The sequence below is a fragment of the Ipomoea triloba genome, chromosome 9, assembly GCF_003576645.1.
Source record: "Ipomoea triloba cultivar NCNSP0323 chromosome 9, ASM357664v1".
NCBI lineage: Eukaryota > Viridiplantae > Streptophyta > Magnoliopsida > Solanales > Convolvulaceae > Ipomoea > Ipomoea triloba.
Window position 1 is genome coordinate 5153858 of NC_044924.1, and position 19737 is coordinate 5173594.

The 19737-nt window shown below is 34.2% G+C and overlaps 3 protein-coding genes across 3 annotated transcripts; 1 reads left to right on the plus strand and 2 right to left on the minus strand.

Moving 5' to 3' along the window:
* Positions 1 to 217: 217 nt before the first annotated feature.
* Positions 218 to 2829, plus strand: LOC116029031 (protein NOI4-like). Its single transcript, XM_031270905.1, has 3 exons — positions 218 to 323; positions 1790 to 1978; positions 2495 to 2829. The coding sequence occupies exons 1-3, from the start codon at positions 318 to 320 to the stop codon at positions 2531 to 2533; spliced, it is 234 nt and encodes a 77-aa protein (XP_031126765.1). The 5' UTR covers positions 218 to 317; the 3' UTR covers positions 2534 to 2829.
* A 1576-nt stretch (positions 2830 to 4405) lies between these two features.
* LOC116029347 (long chain acyl-CoA synthetase 8-like) lies at positions 4406 to 9430 on the minus strand. The gene is made up of 12 exons (XM_031271311.1): positions 9375 to 9430; positions 8404 to 9056; positions 8224 to 8304; positions 7872 to 8144; positions 7241 to 7372; positions 6966 to 7139; positions 6640 to 6869; positions 6297 to 6414; positions 5891 to 6022; positions 5672 to 5806; positions 5076 to 5282; positions 4406 to 4759 (listed from the first exon to the last, which is right to left on the minus strand). Exons 2-12 carry the CDS (start codon positions 8914 to 8916, stop codon positions 4595 to 4597), a joined length of 2160 nt encoding a protein of 719 aa, XP_031127171.1. The 5' UTR covers positions 8917 to 9056; positions 9375 to 9430; the 3' UTR covers positions 4406 to 4594.
* A 2087-nt stretch (positions 9431 to 11517) lies between these two features.
* Positions 11518 to 14026, minus strand: LOC116029348 (heterogeneous nuclear ribonucleoprotein A3 homolog 1-like). The gene is made up of 6 exons (XM_031271312.1): positions 13842 to 14026; positions 13663 to 13703; positions 13374 to 13537; positions 12976 to 13075; positions 12675 to 12844; positions 11518 to 12434 (listed from the first exon to the last, which is right to left on the minus strand). Exons 1-6 carry the CDS (start codon positions 13883 to 13885, stop codon positions 11898 to 11900), a joined length of 1056 nt encoding a protein of 351 aa, XP_031127172.1. The 5' UTR covers positions 13886 to 14026; the 3' UTR covers positions 11518 to 11897.
* Between the last annotated feature and the right edge of the window lie 5711 nt (positions 14027 to 19737).

A 19737-nucleotide genomic window follows, 5' to 3' on the forward strand; every position in this document is an offset into this window, starting at 1 on the left:
TACGAATACAACGACCTTTGGTATAAACTAATGTTTATCAAAATAAACTAAAATGAAATGAGAACAATATTTTAAAGATTAAAAAAAACATGGGTCCTAGGTAAGGGGAGAAAAATCCACGTAGGAGACAGCTGTACTTTCTCTCTCATCTTCGCCCTGTTCTCTCTCACCTCTCAGGATTGGTTTCGGGCAACAAAACCATGACATAACCTATCTCATTCGCACGCAAACTCATACAAACAGAGAGAGAGAGAGAGAAAGAGAAACAAATTGTATCAAGCAAAAGCTCTCCCTCTCTTTCTCTCTCAACGTCACTCATGGCGGTATCTCCTCTCCTCTCTTGCTCTCTGTATATACATATTTCTTTGTTGTTCTTCCGTTTTTATGTTTGATCGTCGATGATTCAAATATAAGGAGACGATTTTCGTTTTTTTTTTTGTTATAAGCCGGATTTTGTTTTGTTTTGTTTTTATCTTCCCTTTCTATTTATTCTTTTCCTCTATGGCAATATGGCATCAACTTTTCAGTTTTGATTTCTGTTTTTCTGTCCTAATCGCAGCTGACGTCTCATCCAAATTATTTGAATCATTTTCGGATTTCTGGATGATCTTCTTTGTCGGTTCTGTTGAAATGTTTCTGAAACGTAAAATCATTTTCGTAGAAAAAATGCTGTAATAATTGTAACTCCGTATAATAATGATCATAAAAATGAAAATTTTCAGATATTTTGTATCTGTAATAAAAACGCCGATGAATATAATGGCTTTTCATAATGATACCATTCTATTGTATTAATCTCTGCTTTATGGGGAATATTAATTTTATTGGAATTTTGAAGTAATTACGCTTCTTTTTTTTTTTTTGAAAAGAAGAAAGAAATTACGCTTAGAATGCCACATTTGCACTTAGAGATGAGATTTGATGTTCATAATGAATTTTTTTTTTTTTTTAATAAATGTAATTGTTGGGTTCAGCTGTTATTCCTTTTCAACACTATGATTGTTTGTGTATATTTGGTTATTATTGCTATTGGAAATTTGGAATGATTAGTTAACCGGTGTCTCATATATCCGTTTCGGTAAGCTACGTGTCCGGTGCACGGAGAAAAGTCAAAAGTTTTTAGAAAACTTTTGGTTTGTATGGACAATCTCAAAGTCAAATCACACTTTGGGGTAATTTGGAATGCTTAGTTCACCGTGTCTTATGTATCACTATAAGTCAAAAGTTTTGAGAAAGACTTTTGATTTGTACCAAAAAAGGACAAACTCAAATCCGAATCACACTTTGGGGTTATATCAGGGGCAAAAGGGATCAGCACATTAGAATTTTTTCATATTTTTATTATATATTTGATATCTCTATACAAGTGCCTATGTATATCTGCATGCACCTAGTAAAAACTGAGACATTAGCTGCTGGAGAAATTTTTATTCTTATTTGGATGGTGAGGGATACAACTGTTCAAAGGCAGGAACTATGAAGAAGGCACCCTAAAAAAGGAAAACTAGCACTAATTCCTCTATTGCAATTATTCCTACCCATAAATTAGGGAACTAATTTCTGCTATAAATCAGGAAGACTATTTGCAGAATCAGATTTTGTAACTTTAAAAAACTTTCCTTTTTAACACCTAGCTAGCAACATATTGAAGCCTTCTAAACACATGCTATTTAGAGAATATCTTTGCCTGATTGTCAAACTTCTTCCCCTAAAGTAAGGGTTGGCTGCTGCAAGTTTTGCTGTTAATTTTATAGCTATGAAGATGATGCTAATTGTCCAACTTCTGCAGGAAATGGGGCGACCATTGCCAAAGTTTGGTGAGTGGGATGTCAATGATCCAGCTTCAGCAGAGGGGTTCACGGTGATTTTCAACAAAGCTAGAAATGAGAAAAGGGCAGGTGGCAAGAAAGAGTCGCCACCAAAGAGAGATCCTGGATATAAACATAAAGCTACTCTTGGAAAGCCTCAATCTCAATCAGTGAGTTGTTACTGACTTTGTTCTCCATACTTGCACACATTATTTGTTTGTTTCAAGCTCAATGAGCTTCTGGTCCTGCAAGTAATTCTAAGGAAGAGGGTAATGTATGTCAGTCTGTTAAATGAGGTTGCTATTGTGCTATCAACTTGATAACTATGAGTCTATGACCCATGCTATAAACCCTAATCAACCCCCTCAAAGTCATGGTATCTCCTAATATAATGAAACTCCAAGTGTGGCAAACTTGTTACTGTTTTCGAATTTTTGACAGAAAGCTATTCTTCACCACAAAGTCACCTATAGAAAATCAAGTGCATAAAAATATCATGATGAGCTAGAAATTAGAGTATGCCAACTGTTCTCAGATGCATACACAAATTAGTAAATTGAACAAAGGAGGCAGCATTTTTGTAGGGAAAAATGTGTCTTAAAGAGGATTATAATTGCTAGTGTTTTGATTTATTGAGTGGATTACAACTTGTTAGATCATAACCTGATTGATTTAATGTTGTGTAGAAGAAATGGTTCTGTTGCATGCAACCTCCTACTGAATGATGAACACTCTCTAGCTCATTTGTGCTGTAAAGATAATCGCCAGAAACCACCGTGCAATTCATGTGTGTTCCACAAGACCGGAGCTCTAACTACGCTGTGATAAGTCATGCTGGAATTTCTTATTGATTTTTTTTCTTTTTGGTTTGAGAAGTGATAGTGTGCACCAAGTTGTTCTATTGTTCTGTTTTTATTTTCTAAAATCATCGCTAAATCGAGGTCATGGTGAATTTCTCTTATGTATTTGCATAATGGATTTGAATGCTATTTACTAATCACAGATAATATGTTTATTGACATCTCGTAATGCCTTGTTTCCTTATGGTTGTTCTTTCTTCAATTTAGTATTATTAATTTTCAGTCAATAAAGCAGTCATGAATTCAATTAGAAAGAAGCCGTTTTATATGTTAGCTATAAACATGTTTAGATCACATAATAGACTTTGGAAGAATAAAAATTATATTTCATAATCAAATAGGAAGGAATAGACTTCAGGATTCATATTTTGATTGGTTTAAAGAATAAAAATAGATTAAAAAAAATAAAAATTAAATTCATCAGTTTCATGTGTAATAAAATAAAAAGGAAAAAATGTCAAATAGGCCACTCAACTTATCGCTTTTGTGCAATTGGGCCATTGAACTTAAAAAGTGTGCAATTCAACCATCAAACAATCAAAATTTGTGCAATTGGACCATTTTTACAAAAAATTTTGGTAAAATCCAATTATATTACTAGCATATATGTATAAAGAGTGGCATTTTCTTCTACCATACTTAGTTGGGAGTCAATATTGAAATGTTTTTAACTCAAATTGAATTAAAAATTTTTGTAAAAATGGTTCAATTGCACAAATTTTTCTTGTTTGATGATTGAATTGCACACTTTTTAAGTTCAATGGCCCAATTGCACAAAAGCTATAAGTTCAGTGGCCTATTTGACACTTTTTCCAAATAAAAATTAAATGATAAGTTTCGGTATTCAGAAAAGCAAAAAGAGAGGGAATAGCAAAGCTTAAAATGAAGAGGTACGTACCAGAAGATCAACGGCGGCGTCATTGGAGAAATGCTAGGGGTTAATGCCATTGATGACGACGAAGGAGACGCGAACGGCTTCAAACTTGTTGCTCACGCTGTGAGATAAGCACAAAGCACTCCTCTCTCTCTCTCTCTCAAATAAACCGAATCCCTTCACCTCCTTCCGGCAACACCAGCAAAAACAACAACAACGCGACCGTCGCCGCCCCGATCGCCGCCATTATCCACAAAATTTCAGAAACAGAGAATTTAAACAACGAATGAATCAAACTAAAATTTTATTTATTTATCTGGTAGTTCAACGGATAGAATTGAATTGAACAGAGAAAGAAATTTGAACGGAAGCACCGGGGTAGTTTAAACTTAAAGTAAGATGAGAGAGAGTGTGATTATGCGCGGAAGACTACAGTGTTTGGGGAACCGAAGTTCGCGGATTCTGTTTATAGTTTCCTGTGGGCTGGTGTGGAAAAAGCTTTCAGTGGCGGGTTTTTCATTTTTTATTTTGTTTTTTATTCGTTTTATTTTGCGTCGTGTTGACCCATCAATATTTTGGCACGTATGCATCTTGACTCTTGAGTCTTCACTCTTCACTAATGTTTTTAAGAGAAAATACCTTCTTTTTTTTTTCTGTGAATGAGGAGTTATGTTAGATTACTCCGTATAAAATTTTGATATAAAAAGTCCAACTATGTAATAATGTCTTATTCTAAATTCTAATACAAAATTTCGTATAAATAATTTAAGGTATGTAACATTACTCAAATAATAAATCCAACCATTACAATGGGATGGAAAAATAATTTCAAATGATTAAAAAAAAAAAACAAAAAAGGTCAAGGAAGTGGTATTTTGATATATTATACACTAACATATAAATTGGAGTAAAAATTTCATATTTGTGTTGGGAAGATAATCCAGTCATATCAAGAGATAAAGAATAACACGAAGTAGGGAAGACTCTCGGAATTGGGATGTAATCTATCGATAAAGAATAACCTGAATGGTGCTAGAAACTCAAAAGTCCGTTTATTTGTACAATTTACTGAGCTCGTCTTTGAAGGTGGCCTTAATTTGTGCCCTCTTTAGTTTAAGAGCTGCAGTGACCAATCCAGATTCAGGAGTCCAAGGCTCTGGTAACAACTTGATCTTTGCAGGAATCTCTAACCTGTCCAACCCTGCATCTATGCCTACCTGTACATTGTTAAAGATTACCTTTCATATATGACACATAAAGTAGGAGTTTTCAATACAACTTTTGCAAGAAATAAGCAATACTTTGAATTCAAACTTTGAGTAATTGTTGGGCCTCCCATGGTTACAATATAAAACTCAATAAAGAAGTACAATGAGGAGGGGGACAAAGGGCCAAACCTCCTTAATTCATTGTACAAGTAGGAATTTTGAACAACGAAAATAAGAGAGTGATGATTCACTCGTTTTCTTTGGAACTCAGAAAACTGTACACTTATGTTGTCAGATTTCAGTTTCTCAATAAAAGGGCACAAACCTCGTATAGTGAGTGTTGGATTTCCTTGATGGCTTCTAGTCTGTCACACAGCTCAGGTAAATTTCTGGTCCTGAATCCATATTCTTCTGCCCAGTTTAGAAGGGCTTCACGTGAAGGGACAACGAGAGCTATGCAATAATTGTGGAAGGGATCTGCATAGACCATTATGCTAGCCACATAATCGCTTTGCAGAAGAGCTGCCTCTACCTGTAATTTAATCAAATATCTGATTGTTGCTACTACCGGGAGAAAAGAAAGGGAAAAATCCACGAATGGAACATACAAAAGCATGAGAATGAGAAGGAACTATCAATTAAAAGGCTAAAATAAACGGGGAACAGGTGAAAATCCTGCACATGAAAACTGCATACAGCTTTCCTTCTTCACCGACAAATGTATTGATAAAGAAAACTGAAACTATTATACCCTATGTTTTTTTATCACCAATGATGATGCATTGCAATTCCCTAGATGGTTTTGTAGTTCATAATATGAAGTAAAAACAACAAGGTTACTAATGAGATATAATAAGAGAGGAAAGTGTGTGTGTGAGTGTGGATATGTGGGGGTGGAAAAAAAGAAACATCCATCTATACCTTTCCAAGTGAGATATACTCCCCATGTTGAAGTTTTACAATATCCTTCTTTCTATCAATAATTTCAAGACATCCATTACGATGGAACCTTCCTATGTCACCAGTGTAGAACCATCGCATGCCCCTCTCATCAACCTGTATTCGGGATTCTAGCAGTAAAAAACGAGCTGTGTTCCATAGTTTTCATCTGGCTCATCAAAGCAGAAATTAAGTACTTACATGGTATGCATCATTGGTTTCAGCATCATTATTGAAATACCCAGCAGCAACACTGCATCCACCAACAACTACTTCTCCCCGGGGCATTGGTTTATCAGTTATTCTGTAACCACCTTCTTCCCAAGACACAAGCTGCAATTTAACTCAAGGAACATGATTATGAAAGTTGTACCAATCTTTAGCTAGTATTCAGAATTGTTGTCTCTTCCAATTAACTGTTAATTTTATTTTCAGATATCAAAAGAACAAAACAAATCTACTACTTCCATACATGAATCTATGCAGATAAACATCAGCTCTTTGAAGCAACCACGGTTATACCTTCATTTGAAGAACAAATCATGGCAAAGTAGACGATCCCAAAGGAGTACAAGTCTAAAAGACATGTTGCCAGTTGCCAGCATACCTTTATGTAGGCACAAGGAAGAGGTGGACCAGCATGCCCAACAAAAGTATCATCCCACTCAGAGAAAGTAGCTCCAGCAAAGGTTTCTGTCAGGCCATATCCTTGGCAAACTGGAGCTCTGGAAACAATCATACACATCAATTCTAGAAAAATAAACACTAGACTAGATATATGGAAGAATGATGAAAATAAGCTACTACCTTTTTTTTCTTGTGGGAAAATCATGCACAAGACTTTACTACATTTACAGAAACTGATCACTATACAAGATTATACTTATACACTCACATACATTAGATTATTGAAGATATTATTTACAGGTACAAGATATACCGAAAAATACCCTATGCAAATTTTGATAAATCGTTGTGTATCTTCAGACAAAGGAGCTCCACCACTCAGCATCAAACGAATTTTTCCTCCAAGAATTGTTTGTATCTTTTTAAAAATTATTTTATCCCACAACCGAGTTTCGAGGCGCCATATTCCAAACCAGCTTCCTTCCAGAGCTTCTAGGCGGCGCTTATAGGCAATGTTGAAAAGTGCTTCAACATTGCCTCCCTTCTCCTCAACCTAGATCAAGAATAAAAATAAAAAGATGAATTGGCATGTGACAAACTCTGATTATTAAAATTTTATCACACAAGGATATTAATATCAAGCTAAGACCTCTTTCATTACTCCTTCTCTAACACGATCAAGAACAGCAGGGACTGCAGCCATCAGAGTAGGCTTTAACACAGAAGCATCTCCCCGGGTTCCTCTCTTGATGTTATTAGATGTGTCTGTTAACGTCAATGCAGATCCATAACCAATAGAACCTCCTGCAGCCAATATCGTGGTCTGCAAGACAGCAGCATGGACCCAAAAATCATGGCAGCCTTTAAAACATGAACATGGACCCAAAATTCATGAAAGGATAATTTTCTGTTAGGTATTGTTACCTCAGCAGCCAATTCATAAACGTGAGCTAGAGGCAAGTATGCCAAATACACATCCTTGACTCCAAGTTTAGGGATCTTAGACATGCCTGCAGCTGCTGTAGCTACAATGTTGCCATGAGTTATCATAACACCCTATAATATGACAACAGCCAATTCACAAAGCCAGTTAAGTAAATAAGGTGTCACTTACATCAAATTAAAGAGAGAACTATAGAGTATTGAGTCAAGTAAATGCAATGTAGGAAAAGCAGAAAAATAGCAAACACTGATTCAAGTTACTCGCATTAAAAGTGAATTCCAAATCTAACCCACTAAAATAAATTATAAAACTAAACATTTATAATTACTAGCACCCATTGAACTGACTATTCTTATTTCAAATTACATCAAGGCTTCAAATTTTTTTATTCTATTTATTTATTTTTGCATAAGGATTCTTTTTTGTTCCAAAGCTCAAAAGATTTTGACAAAAATGAAGCTTGGCCATGCACTGAAAACACATAAGGGAAGCTCATAGGATGAGACACTTATATGCTGTAGCAGATAGTTGGAAGTTTGTGTATACAATGAACAATAAAAATGAATGTCTCCCCTTGCAATTTACGTATGTGTAACTGAAGATGGATCGAACCTTAGGCAAACCTGTACTGCCAGTTGTGAACATGATCACGGCAATATCATTCTTGATGGGTAGCCTAGGATGAACAGGGCTACTTTTACCAAGTTTTTCAACTTCAGATAATGAAGATACTGTCCAGTTGCCAGGATTCTCAGAAATTTCGGAATCACTTGCAGTCTCATCATCTTCAAAATAAATGACATTCTTGATGGTTTCCAAACTTGCACTAATTGCAGTTAACCTCTTGCGTTGCATGGCATCACAAATTACTGTGGATGCTTGAGTCTGACAAAATATTAAACCCATTAAACAAAAAATAACTAGTGTGCATCATATTTAACTTTCACACCTAATATATGCCCACCTCATTCAATGAGTACATTACAGCATCATCCTCTAAAGAAACATAAATGGTAACCACAGTAATATTCTGCCTGAAACAACCCTGAGAGTGAAGTACACCACAAAAATATATCAGCTTTCAAAAATGATTCTGAACACACAGATAAGACTAGACCATACATATAGAAATCAAGTCAGATACCTGAAAGGCAATCAACCACTCCGGACAATTTTCAGAAAAAATAGCAACACGAGTGTCCAAATTGTGACCCAATTTAACAAGACCAGATGAAAAGTTGGAGGCACGATCAAATATCTGACCATAACTTTCCCACTGGTATTCTCCCAAGTGAAGCTTCTCAAACTTTCTTCCCTCACCTATTGTAATAAACTCCCTACTAATTACCTTTCTTTTTCCAAGGAAAGGTTCGTTTAAATGCTTCCTACAGGACTGCTCAAACAGGGCTGCCATTGTCATGGCCCCTTCCCATGGAACATCAACCAATCTAGAAAATTTAGCATTGCGCATTGTAATACCCGCCTCGCCTCCGGCTTTAACTCGAACACCTCTCTTCTTAGTTTTTCTCCTCTCATCAAGAGCCAGGGAAAGCAATATAGGTATAAGTATGGTCATAATAATCCCGCACGGTGTTATAGTAAAGCCAGCCTTTTCCCTCGTATGTGTATTTGGAGTTCTTCCCTCGGGACCTTCCATTTTTGCACTTTATATACACTTATACGCAACGAGCATCTATCTTAAACCAGAAGAAAACCTAAACGCATCACAAAAATCAATTTACAGAATTCCCACTTTCAGCGCCAAAATGTCTTGAGCTTTGAATGTAGGTAGCATTTCTGCTTAAAAAAAATTGCAGAATGATCTCAAACCACAGTCCTTCACAATACACCCATAGAAAATAGCATAAACCATGGAAAAAGGGGCAAATGCAAATGATTATTGCAAGACAAATTTGATAATAGGTTAGTTCCTAGATTGAAAGCATTTTTGCGGAGACAAAATCAGGACCCGTAATTTCAACAGAAAATGTTCGAAATAAATCAGCGTTTGGTTGGTTGGGAATAATGATGATCTTTTCTCTCTTCTCTTCAAAAAATCGTGAGAATCAATCGTATGAAATTGAAATGGAGATTGGAGAAGGCGTTTATGTTTACCTTAGAGAGAAGACGAGCTGGTGGAGCGGCCATGCACTCCGGTAGTTGATGAAATGAGCATATGCTGATATGCATAATGCATGTAAATTCTGTTTAGTGCGCGATGAGTACGTGTGGAAATGATCATTTGTTGGATGAGATTTTACAAATCTTTTGTTTTATCACTTTTTTTCAGGTGAAAGCATTTAGTATATTGTTACTATAAATCTTTTAATGGAAAATATTTTTCCCCTCCAAAAGTTTGCCTCATAATGTGGTATTGGTGCAAATAAATTAATTGACCACATAATAGTTTCATGCTGGTAAGAGAAATTAAAAAGAAAAATGCATTACTCTTTGAAAAATTTCATAATTCTCACAAAAATCATATTCCACCCACTTAGTTATGTAAATCATGGTCATTACCCTTCTTAAAAAGAGATGGTAAATGTTATGAATTATGATATCACATACAAGATTTTGAGGGAATAATTTATACTTTAATACAATGCATTTATTCTTTGGACCATGTAAGTCACGTTATATATGTTTGGTTTGTTTGAAAATTACTACGTAGTTTTTACTTCTTCATAGCGAGTCAAGTATTTTTATAATATCATCCATTTTTTGTTTATTTCCGTGCATATAAAAAGAGAGCAATGCTCTAATAGTTTTACCTCATGTGACAAAATTTGATAGTTTTACCTTATTACGTGACTATATTTGATGAATATGTAACATCTTTTTTTTTCGAAACCAAATGCAGTCGACCAATTCGTAAGAAAAATAACATTATTCGTAATAAAATTCATCTGTCATCAGTCGAGTAGACAATTTTGAAACAAAGTTAACAGAGAAGGCGATTGTTTGACTATAATGTTGTTTAAATGTAAATATATTAACTGGCGGTATAAATAAAAAATTAGGCACTATAACTACATCAGAAATTATATTCTCCGTATTATTATTATTAATAAAATTAATAAATAATAGTCTGCTTCGTACATGCTTGTTTGACAAAGATTATGCGTTGGCCAGCATTGTACAGCAAATTTCTGTTTATTTAAATCAATCAATGACCTATAAGCCGCTGGAAATAGATGTTACTGCAATAATCATATACTTTATCAAACTCATAAATACAACCTCCATGTCTAATTTAGTTAACAAAACTTAAATAAAATTATTTATAATTTAATTTTTCATAATATTAATATATATAATTTATATATTTAAAATAACTACATTAAAAGTGAAAAAAAATACTCTACTAAAATGAATAATAAAAAAATAATAATAAACATGACAAATAAAATGAAACTGAGAAAATATTTACTATAACTCAGAACCAGAATACTTATAAATTAAGCATGCCCGTAGATAAAATTTAAACTACTGTACAGTATTTTGAAAAATTACAAAAAAATAAAAATAAAAAAAATCTATAACTGGATCACTGCCACTGTATCCATACATTTTACCTTGAAAAAAAAAAAAAAAAAAAAAGAAGAAGAAGAAGAAGAAGAGGAGAGAAGAGGGAGAACTCGAAGACATTAGAAATCATTAGTCAGCAGTTCAAACTCTGCAACCTGAAAAGAGAGATGGCAGTGTGTGTGTGTGTGTGAGAGAAACAGAGCATGCAAAAATTGAGGTGCAAGCTGCTTAATGCGGCTACATCAGCAAGAGCATGCAAAATTTGAGGTGCAAGCTGCTTAATGCGGCTACATCAGCAACACCAGACATTCAACTTTGAAAGATATATGAAAGATAAAAACTGCACCAGAGAAACAGATTTGCCACAACAAATCTAGCTGAAGCAAGATGGCAAGGTCTATAAATGGCGCATCTCTACTAATGAGCTAATGTGCTAGTGCTAGAATAGGAGCTATCGATGTAAACTCGTAGACAGGTTTATGGTTGTTATGGTCACGACTACAAAGAGAGGAGGTTCCCACTTCTAAAAACTTCAAATCAAAATTTTAAAAAGGATAGATTCCTAGGGCATAAAATCTTGCACTGAAATGATTGCCCACTGATCATGGTGATATCAATGAAACACTCTGCTATGCACCAACGCCAAATAGCATCTAACAGTAAACAGTACATACTTCATAAAAGCCATAAGAGCCCACTGGACATCTAATAGCTAAGGACTACAAAGAAAAATGGCAGTACTAAACTTACAAGCATTGCTTAGATAACTAAATAAATTCACAACAGCATAACATTAAGAGCCTCCAGAAAAAGTACTTGTATCTATGAAATCAGCCTTAGGAATACAGTTAAAAAGCCTCTATAGTGAGTTCTAACTGACTCATACTTCATAACAGAAGAAACATCTAACTAAAACATAAAGCACAAGCTACCATGAGATTTATCTAAACATGGTTATCTAAGCCACAAACACAATGAAACAAACTATGGTTCTTCCACTGTTACAGTATCCCTTGCTAGTGCTCTGGATATCTACTCAACTTTGGGGCCACAAGATGCAATAACCAAGAGACCTGAGTGCAACTCCTAGGGAAAGGCTTAATAGAACATCTACCTGGCATATGGATGATAACGACCACTGCCACTATAGCCTGCCCCCCTACTTCCATATAAGCCTCCTGCTCCACCATAGCCAGCACCAGGGCCAGAATCATAACCAGCACCTGAGCCAGCTCCACCATAACCTCCATAACCACCTCCACGGCCATATGGACCTAGCCCACTGCCACCATACCCCCCACCAAAGCCACCACCATAAGAGCCAAAGCGACTTGAGTAGCCAAGTGAAGGCTCTCCTCTGTATCCACCAAAATCACTACTGCCATACTCACCATAGCGACCCCCAAATTCACCACCACCACCACCACCACCACCCCCATATGGGTAATCACCAAACCTACCACCAAGACCTCCACCAAAAGACCTATAAGAGGCAGGGCCAAAGCCGCCGCCACCACCAAAACCGCTATAGGAATTGTCAAATCCACCATAATTCTCGGCATAACCACGACCCCTAGAGTTACTACCATAAGCGGGAGCAGGTGCAGGGTTTGAGGGTTTCTTTGGTTCTGCCTTCTTGACCTCAACCTACAACAAAGAAGCAAGTTAACCTAGATGTTCCACCTGCATGTTAGCTACGCCAAGCACTAAATATAGGTGCTAGTGTGCTACATTTGAAAGCCTAACCTATTAGAATTTTAAAAGCAAGATATTACAAGGAAACTGAAATCCCATCAATGTAGGATAACTATGGTAAAAAAATTGGAGACCTAACGTAAATGTAACACTACTGTGTCCCAACAGATTTAACAACTGCACAACACTTACCTGGGTACCCATCATATCAATCATATTTCCATCAGCCAGTATATTATCAACTACTTGCTCATTGTCAAATACAATAAATCCAAAGCCTCTGGATCGCTTAGTCACATGATCCCTAATGATTTCATGTTCAACCACTTTCCCATGCTTGGAGAAGAATTCCTTGAACTCATCTACCCACCAACACATCAAAAAAATGAGCAAAAAAGCACACACACAAAAGGATGCAGCACATCAAAGGTAATGGAAGAGTGGAACCACCACATTACCAAAGGCAAATAACATGACAAAAAACTGTCTTTACCTTCAGATACAGAGGTAGGAATGCCTCCAACAAAAATTTTCTTTGTCTTGAAATCCTTTGACTCAGAAGATCCTTTAGGAATGGTTCTCTTTATCTCAACCTGGAAAACCAAGATCTTAGACTATTTACCAAAGGTCTCAAACACACTGACACCCATGTGCCCATAAATGTTCCAAAAGAACAATACCAAAAGTAGAACACTTTGTTTTCACATTGACATTAGAAAACATAGCACCAAGCACCCAACAGGATAATTATCACACCACAGTCTAATAAGTAATTTATTATAGGATTTATAGCATAGCAATCCATAGTTTACTCTTCCTATCTGTTTTTTGGTGGCAATAATATGCCATCAGCAGATAAGAATAAAAGACATGGGAAAGAAAAACACTCACTTGTTTCCCATTGATTATATGAGTTTCAGCAATGACAGTGTCAACCACAGAAGGATCCGCATATGTAATGAATCCGAATCCCCTGGGTCGTCCTGTGTGACGATCTTTCATGATAACTGAGTCGGTTATTTCTCCATACTTCCCAAAGTACTTCACAAATTGATCTTCAGAGAACCAAATTGAATTCAATTAATTTTATTTTCCAGGTAAAACAAAAAACAAGATCAGAAAATCATTAGCAAATCCAATAATTCACAAGAAACATCAACAGCGGCAACCAAAAGCTAACCTAATGTTGTATCTTTTGCTAGACCTCCAATGAAGATTTTTCTGTATCATAACAAAAACAAACCCCTATTTAATACACTATGGTAAAATCTAGAAGACTAATCCAATCCGAACTAATACAAGCTATACTATGTGTTCAGAAATTGCGCGTGCAATACATATGCTTAGAGAGAGACTCACCCAGGGCTAGCGCCATCGCCGAAGTCGTTTTTCTTTGAACCCATACGATCGGATTTAGGATTCTCCGCAGATCTGAGAGGAGGAGCAAAGACAGGGATAGGGTTTTGAGCTGCTTGGCAAAGAAGAAGGCAGATTAGGGCAGTCCCGGCGCTTATATACGCCCTGTTCTATCCGTCCGTATTAAAAGTCCCGTATTTTGTAAGCGTCTACCTGCGGTGTTACAAGTTACAACCGCGCATCTGAAATCTGAATTTATAACGCAACAATAGAGTATAATGTTAACAAAATCAGGAGTAGGATTAATTTAGGAATCTTTCTCAAATCAATGATTAATTTATGAATTTTTAAATAATAACAACGAAAATCAAACTTTTTTTAACTTTGTGTGGTGACTAGTTTTATATGTTCACTTATTTAATGTCTGATATTTATATTTAAATAAATAATTCAGTGTATATCAATGTAAGAATATATAAGATAAGTTTATTATAGTTGATATTAAATTTAATGTTTAATTTGTATTTTTTAAAAAAAATATTTATTGTATTTTGTATTATATTAGGTATACTACTTTTAGTTAAATTACTTTGGGGGCATGCTTGGAAACTAAAAAAATAACTTATGAAAAATGAGTCATTCTTTTAGAAAATATTTTCTTTTTAAATGTATTGGTTGCATTATAGAAAATTGTATTTGTGTGTTTGGTTCAATTTCTAAAAAATGAACATAATTACATATTTTTATTGTTTTGTTTAAAAACTAACAACATTTATATTTTATACTAATAATATAATTAAACATTTTAATTATGCATATTAATATTATCATCACTCACCATTAAACACAAACATTCTGATTATCCAAGCAATTCAAGGATAATATAAGATATGTATAGAAAAAGAACATTGGTGGATTATTTATATAAATAAGCAAAATGAGTGATATTTATTATTTAAAAAAAAAAAACAATGGAACAAATCCTAACGTATATCAATGCAAGATTATCAAAATTTTTATAAAAGAAAATTTTAAGAATGCATAACTATGACTTGTGGCATAAATGTTGGATTAATTGGTGCAATGTCAATTTTAGAAGAGAGCACACACACTAGACAGTAACCCAAACATAGTTTTTTCTTTTTGGAACACAAAATCCTATTAATTGACGTGATCCGTGCTTCATATTGTTGCCACTTTTGCGATAAATGAATTACTAATTTGATTTAGTCCCCTTGTGTATGCTTCACTGCAATTTTAGTACATTGGCGCAATGCACCTTAAAAAACAGAACCAAATCCTCTCCCCAAAAAGACAATGATAATAGGCATAGTTTCTCATATGTGTTGAATATATACTGTAAATTAAGTGTACCGTTTCATCAATAACCAATGCATGATTCTAATTAATTGATCAAAGTTCATATTAAATTTCATATTGTATTTTTTAAAAATACACTCTAACATATTCATATGACATATTTAACAATTATGTCAATTTTGATTGGATGAGGTTCGAACTTAAGACCTTTCTTATGAAAATTAATGAGTAAGTTAATAATAAATAGTTAACGGAATATTTCATTACTAAACTTTACACTAACGGGACGTATGAGTATATAGGAAAGTATATGATGTAATAGATGTTTGTTGTTAGTTGAGCTCTTCACGGATTGTTCAAATTTGCACCCCTACTTATCTTCTGTGCATGTTGAGCTGCTCTTGTACGTTGGCTATTCTATTCAAGACTGCAGGGCGTTAATGTCTACTTGTCGATGCTCTTCTAGATTAGTGTCAAGATCTAGTAATGTAATTGCTCATACTTTAGCTTCTTTGGCTCATGCTCAGGCCACTTCGTTGTTTTGGGACTTGCTCCACCTGACTTTATTTTTGATTTATTACAGTAATACATACATCTAATTTGCTTTCAAAAAAATGATATAATATAGGGTAAAGTAAGAAAATAAAAGTTACTAAAATCAAAATAATATGAACCATTCATTTCAACAAATAATTACACCAACATTTCGTTAAGGACCTAACTTTACTGACTATTATTATGTTGGTATGTATGCATTTGTATATTTGTATATGTATGTATATGTATGTATGTAGATTTGCACATGCTTGGATTAAAAAGTTGTGTTAATTTAAGTTGAGATAAATTAATGTATGTATATGTATGCATGTATGTAGATTTGCACCTGCTTGGTTTAAAAAGTTGTGTTAGTTTAAGCTGAGATAAATTAATGTACTATAATAATATATTGAAAGTTAAATGCCTTCTATTTTGTATATAGTGTTTTCCACTTAACATTTCAATTTTATTAAAAAAAGATCAAAATTGATAATTATATTGAGAATCACAAAACATGTTAATGATTTATTAAATTACATTCATAATTCATAAAAAATAACATAACATTATCTAAAAACAATCAAAATGTCTTTTTGGTTATATATGATTAACGTGAGTTGTACTTAAAATAATATTATGTGATTTTGATTGTTTCGAATAATATAAATTTATCATGAATTAATGGCTATGTCGTTTATATGTTATCATTGTTTGGAGTTTCATCACTTAAAATTATTATGTAATGTTAAATCTTCAATATTGTAACCTGATAAATATGAGATAACTTGAATATAATTAAACACACAATATTAATAATTGGCATATATTGGTGGTAAAGTACATACAAATAAAGTATGCACAATATGAGTCTTTGAGGGTAAACATATGAAATAAAAGTAAATAGAAGAGCAGTAGCAAATGGTTGATAAATAATTATGTGAAATAAATATAGTTAAATATGTGATTTTTCAATAAAGGTTCATTTAGCTTGTTTTAAGTGCAATTCACTTAATAGTCATATTTGAATCAATTTCAAGTTGAATTCATGGACAACTATTATCTCATATAATTTAGAGTCTTAAAATTTTATAAGAGTTCAACTTTCATGCGGGTACGGTGTGGGTGTGTCCCACGTGTATTGATATTAAACATGAAACCACCTACCAATCCATAAATTATCTGGAATCAAACCATCAAACATTGACATTATTTTCCCATGCATATTGAAGCAACCACCCACAAACATTGTACATTTATGATAATCTTTGTTAAAAAATTTCACTGTAAATTACGGAGTATTTTTTTTTTTTTTAATACCGAGAGTATTCAATAAAAAACAAATAAAAGATAATTGTGAATCAAAAATCAATAAAGTTGAACAAAACGGTTGAGAGGCAAATTAGTAAATAAAATATCTACAAAATTGATATGTATAATATTAGTGGGGATTATGTGATCCGCTCAATACATCCCTTGATCTTAGCAAACCCTCACAGTACACTTCCCGATCACCATCGACCATACAGATTAATCCAGTGGTTGTCATAAAACGTTATTAGTAAATGAAATAATAGTTACCATACTACCCCGACCATGTTCGACCATCTTTAAACCAATTGCAAGTCGCTCAAAAATCATGTAACTAGTCAATCATGCGATCATACCTGTAGCAACTCTTGGCCTCACCATGCCAAAGCACCGGGCCATCGACATGGTTTACACAAATTTGAAGATAATTGTTAGACAAATACCAACTACAACTCTAGACGTGTTCAATTTTGATTCCCACTACATTTCAATCAATTTTGATTCCCACTACATTTCAATCTCATATTTACACAACTCATTGAAAATTAATAAAGGCCCATTTTGCAAGTGTTTTATCTGTAATCCACTAAATAGCCATATTTGAATCAATTTCAAGTTGGATTCATCGGCAACTATTATCTCATACAATTTAGAAGTCTTAAAAATCTCCAAGAGTTCAGCTTTCTGTGCGGGTACGGTGCGAGCACGCCCCACGTGTGTTGAAGCAACCACCCACACACATTGTATATTTTTCACAACCTTTTGTTAATTTTGTCATTGCAAATTAAATTAATATTTTTTATCTCGCTAGTATTTAATAATAAAATAAATGAAAGATAATAGTGAATAAAAAATCAATAAATTTGAATAAAATGATTAATATGTGAAATAATAAATAAAATATCTACAAATTTAATATGTATACACATGGATTATGTGATAGGCTCGATAGATCCCTTGATCTTAGTCAATCCTCGCAGTACACTTACCAATCATCACCAACCTCAGGGATTAATCCAGTGCTTGCCATGAGACGTTATTAGTAAATGAAATACACTGAGATAGTCGGCATACTACCCCAACCATGATCGATCGGCTTTAAACCAATTGCAAGTCACTCAAAGGTCATGCCATTAGGCAATCACGTGGTCAAATTTGTAACAACTCCTAGCCTTACCGTTATAGTTGTCCGATGCATAGCCGCCACGTGTAAACCATGCCGAAGCACGGGCATGCATTATCATTACCATTAAATGTGTCATATGAAAGGGGCTAGAGATTGGTGTCCTTTGTAACGTATAATGTATTCCCAACAATACGATGAATACTTGAGATTTACACTATCAAATATCATTGGATTATTATTATTAGTTTGACTTTTTGTGCTAAAAATTATATATATCACATAAAATGGTATACATTGCAAATTTTGTGTATGAAATTGTTCTCAATATGGTAAGTAACATCATTAAATATTATTAATTAATTAATCCATCAATAGCGGTAATATGGGAGCAAGTGAGCAACCTTTCAAAATGAATGGAGTTTCTTGTGCATAGTAAGCAAATGTATGACCTCTGTATTCAGCTGAGTTGCCATGATTTATATATTTCCAGATACTCTGTTGGATGGGGACGTGGTATGCATTGGGGTTGGAGGTTCAACATTTTGAAAAGAAATTAATCCATTTTACATTGCATTAATTATGCAATATAAAGCCACTAAGAGGCATATAATTGCTCATATTCATGTTGTTAATAAATAATATACACACACATATTTATTTATAATCATAATTATAATATTAGACATTTAATATTGTATATTTTTTTCGTCGGACTAATATATATATATATATATATATATATATATATATATATATAAACCATAAACTATTAATGAATTTTATAAATGATTGTAATATGTCTTTATTTTTTTTATAAAAAAATCATGCTCTCATTTGATCTCACATATGTTTTTATATATATAGAGAGAGTTATAGACAATTACCTTTCAAAAAAAAGTAAATAAAAACTAAAAAGAAAAAGCCCAGCTCAATTCTCAACTTTGCCTCTCCCCAGCGCTCTTTCTGAAAAGAACTACTTACATATATTAGAATAAACACAATAACAAACAAAAAAGAAAAACAAATTCAGATCAAAGTTTTCAAAACCCTTTCCCCTAAGTCTCCTCTCTCTCTCTTCTCTCTATTCATTAAAAAAGAAAAAAAAAAAAAGAAGAAATAAATTTACAATCAGTCTCTGTTCCCACCTCTCCCATTCTTCTCTCGCATATGCGATACAGATACATATATATCTGTTATATAAGGATATATTGAAGGATTTTTGCGGCGTTTGAGAGTTGGGGCGAAGATGAGCAACAGCAGCATCAGCAGCAAGAGCAGCAGTGGGGTCGGTGGAGGAGCAGCGGCTAGGGTTTCAATCCCGAGCAGCGTGTGGAAGACGATCCAGCAGATAAAGGAGATCACCGGAAATCACAGCGAGGAGGAGATATATGCGATGCTTAAAGAATGCTCCATGGATCCCAATGAAACTGCCCAGAAACTTCTCTTCCAGGGTGGGCCTACTCTCCCCGCGCATCCCCTCTCCCCGTCCATTTTTCTCTCTTCTGTCTCCTTGCGCTTGTGTGTATTTATATCTATATGGCTTTCATAGTGTATGGATTGGTAATCAGGCTTGATCTTCGTTCCCGTTGTGATCCATAGCGAGACTTT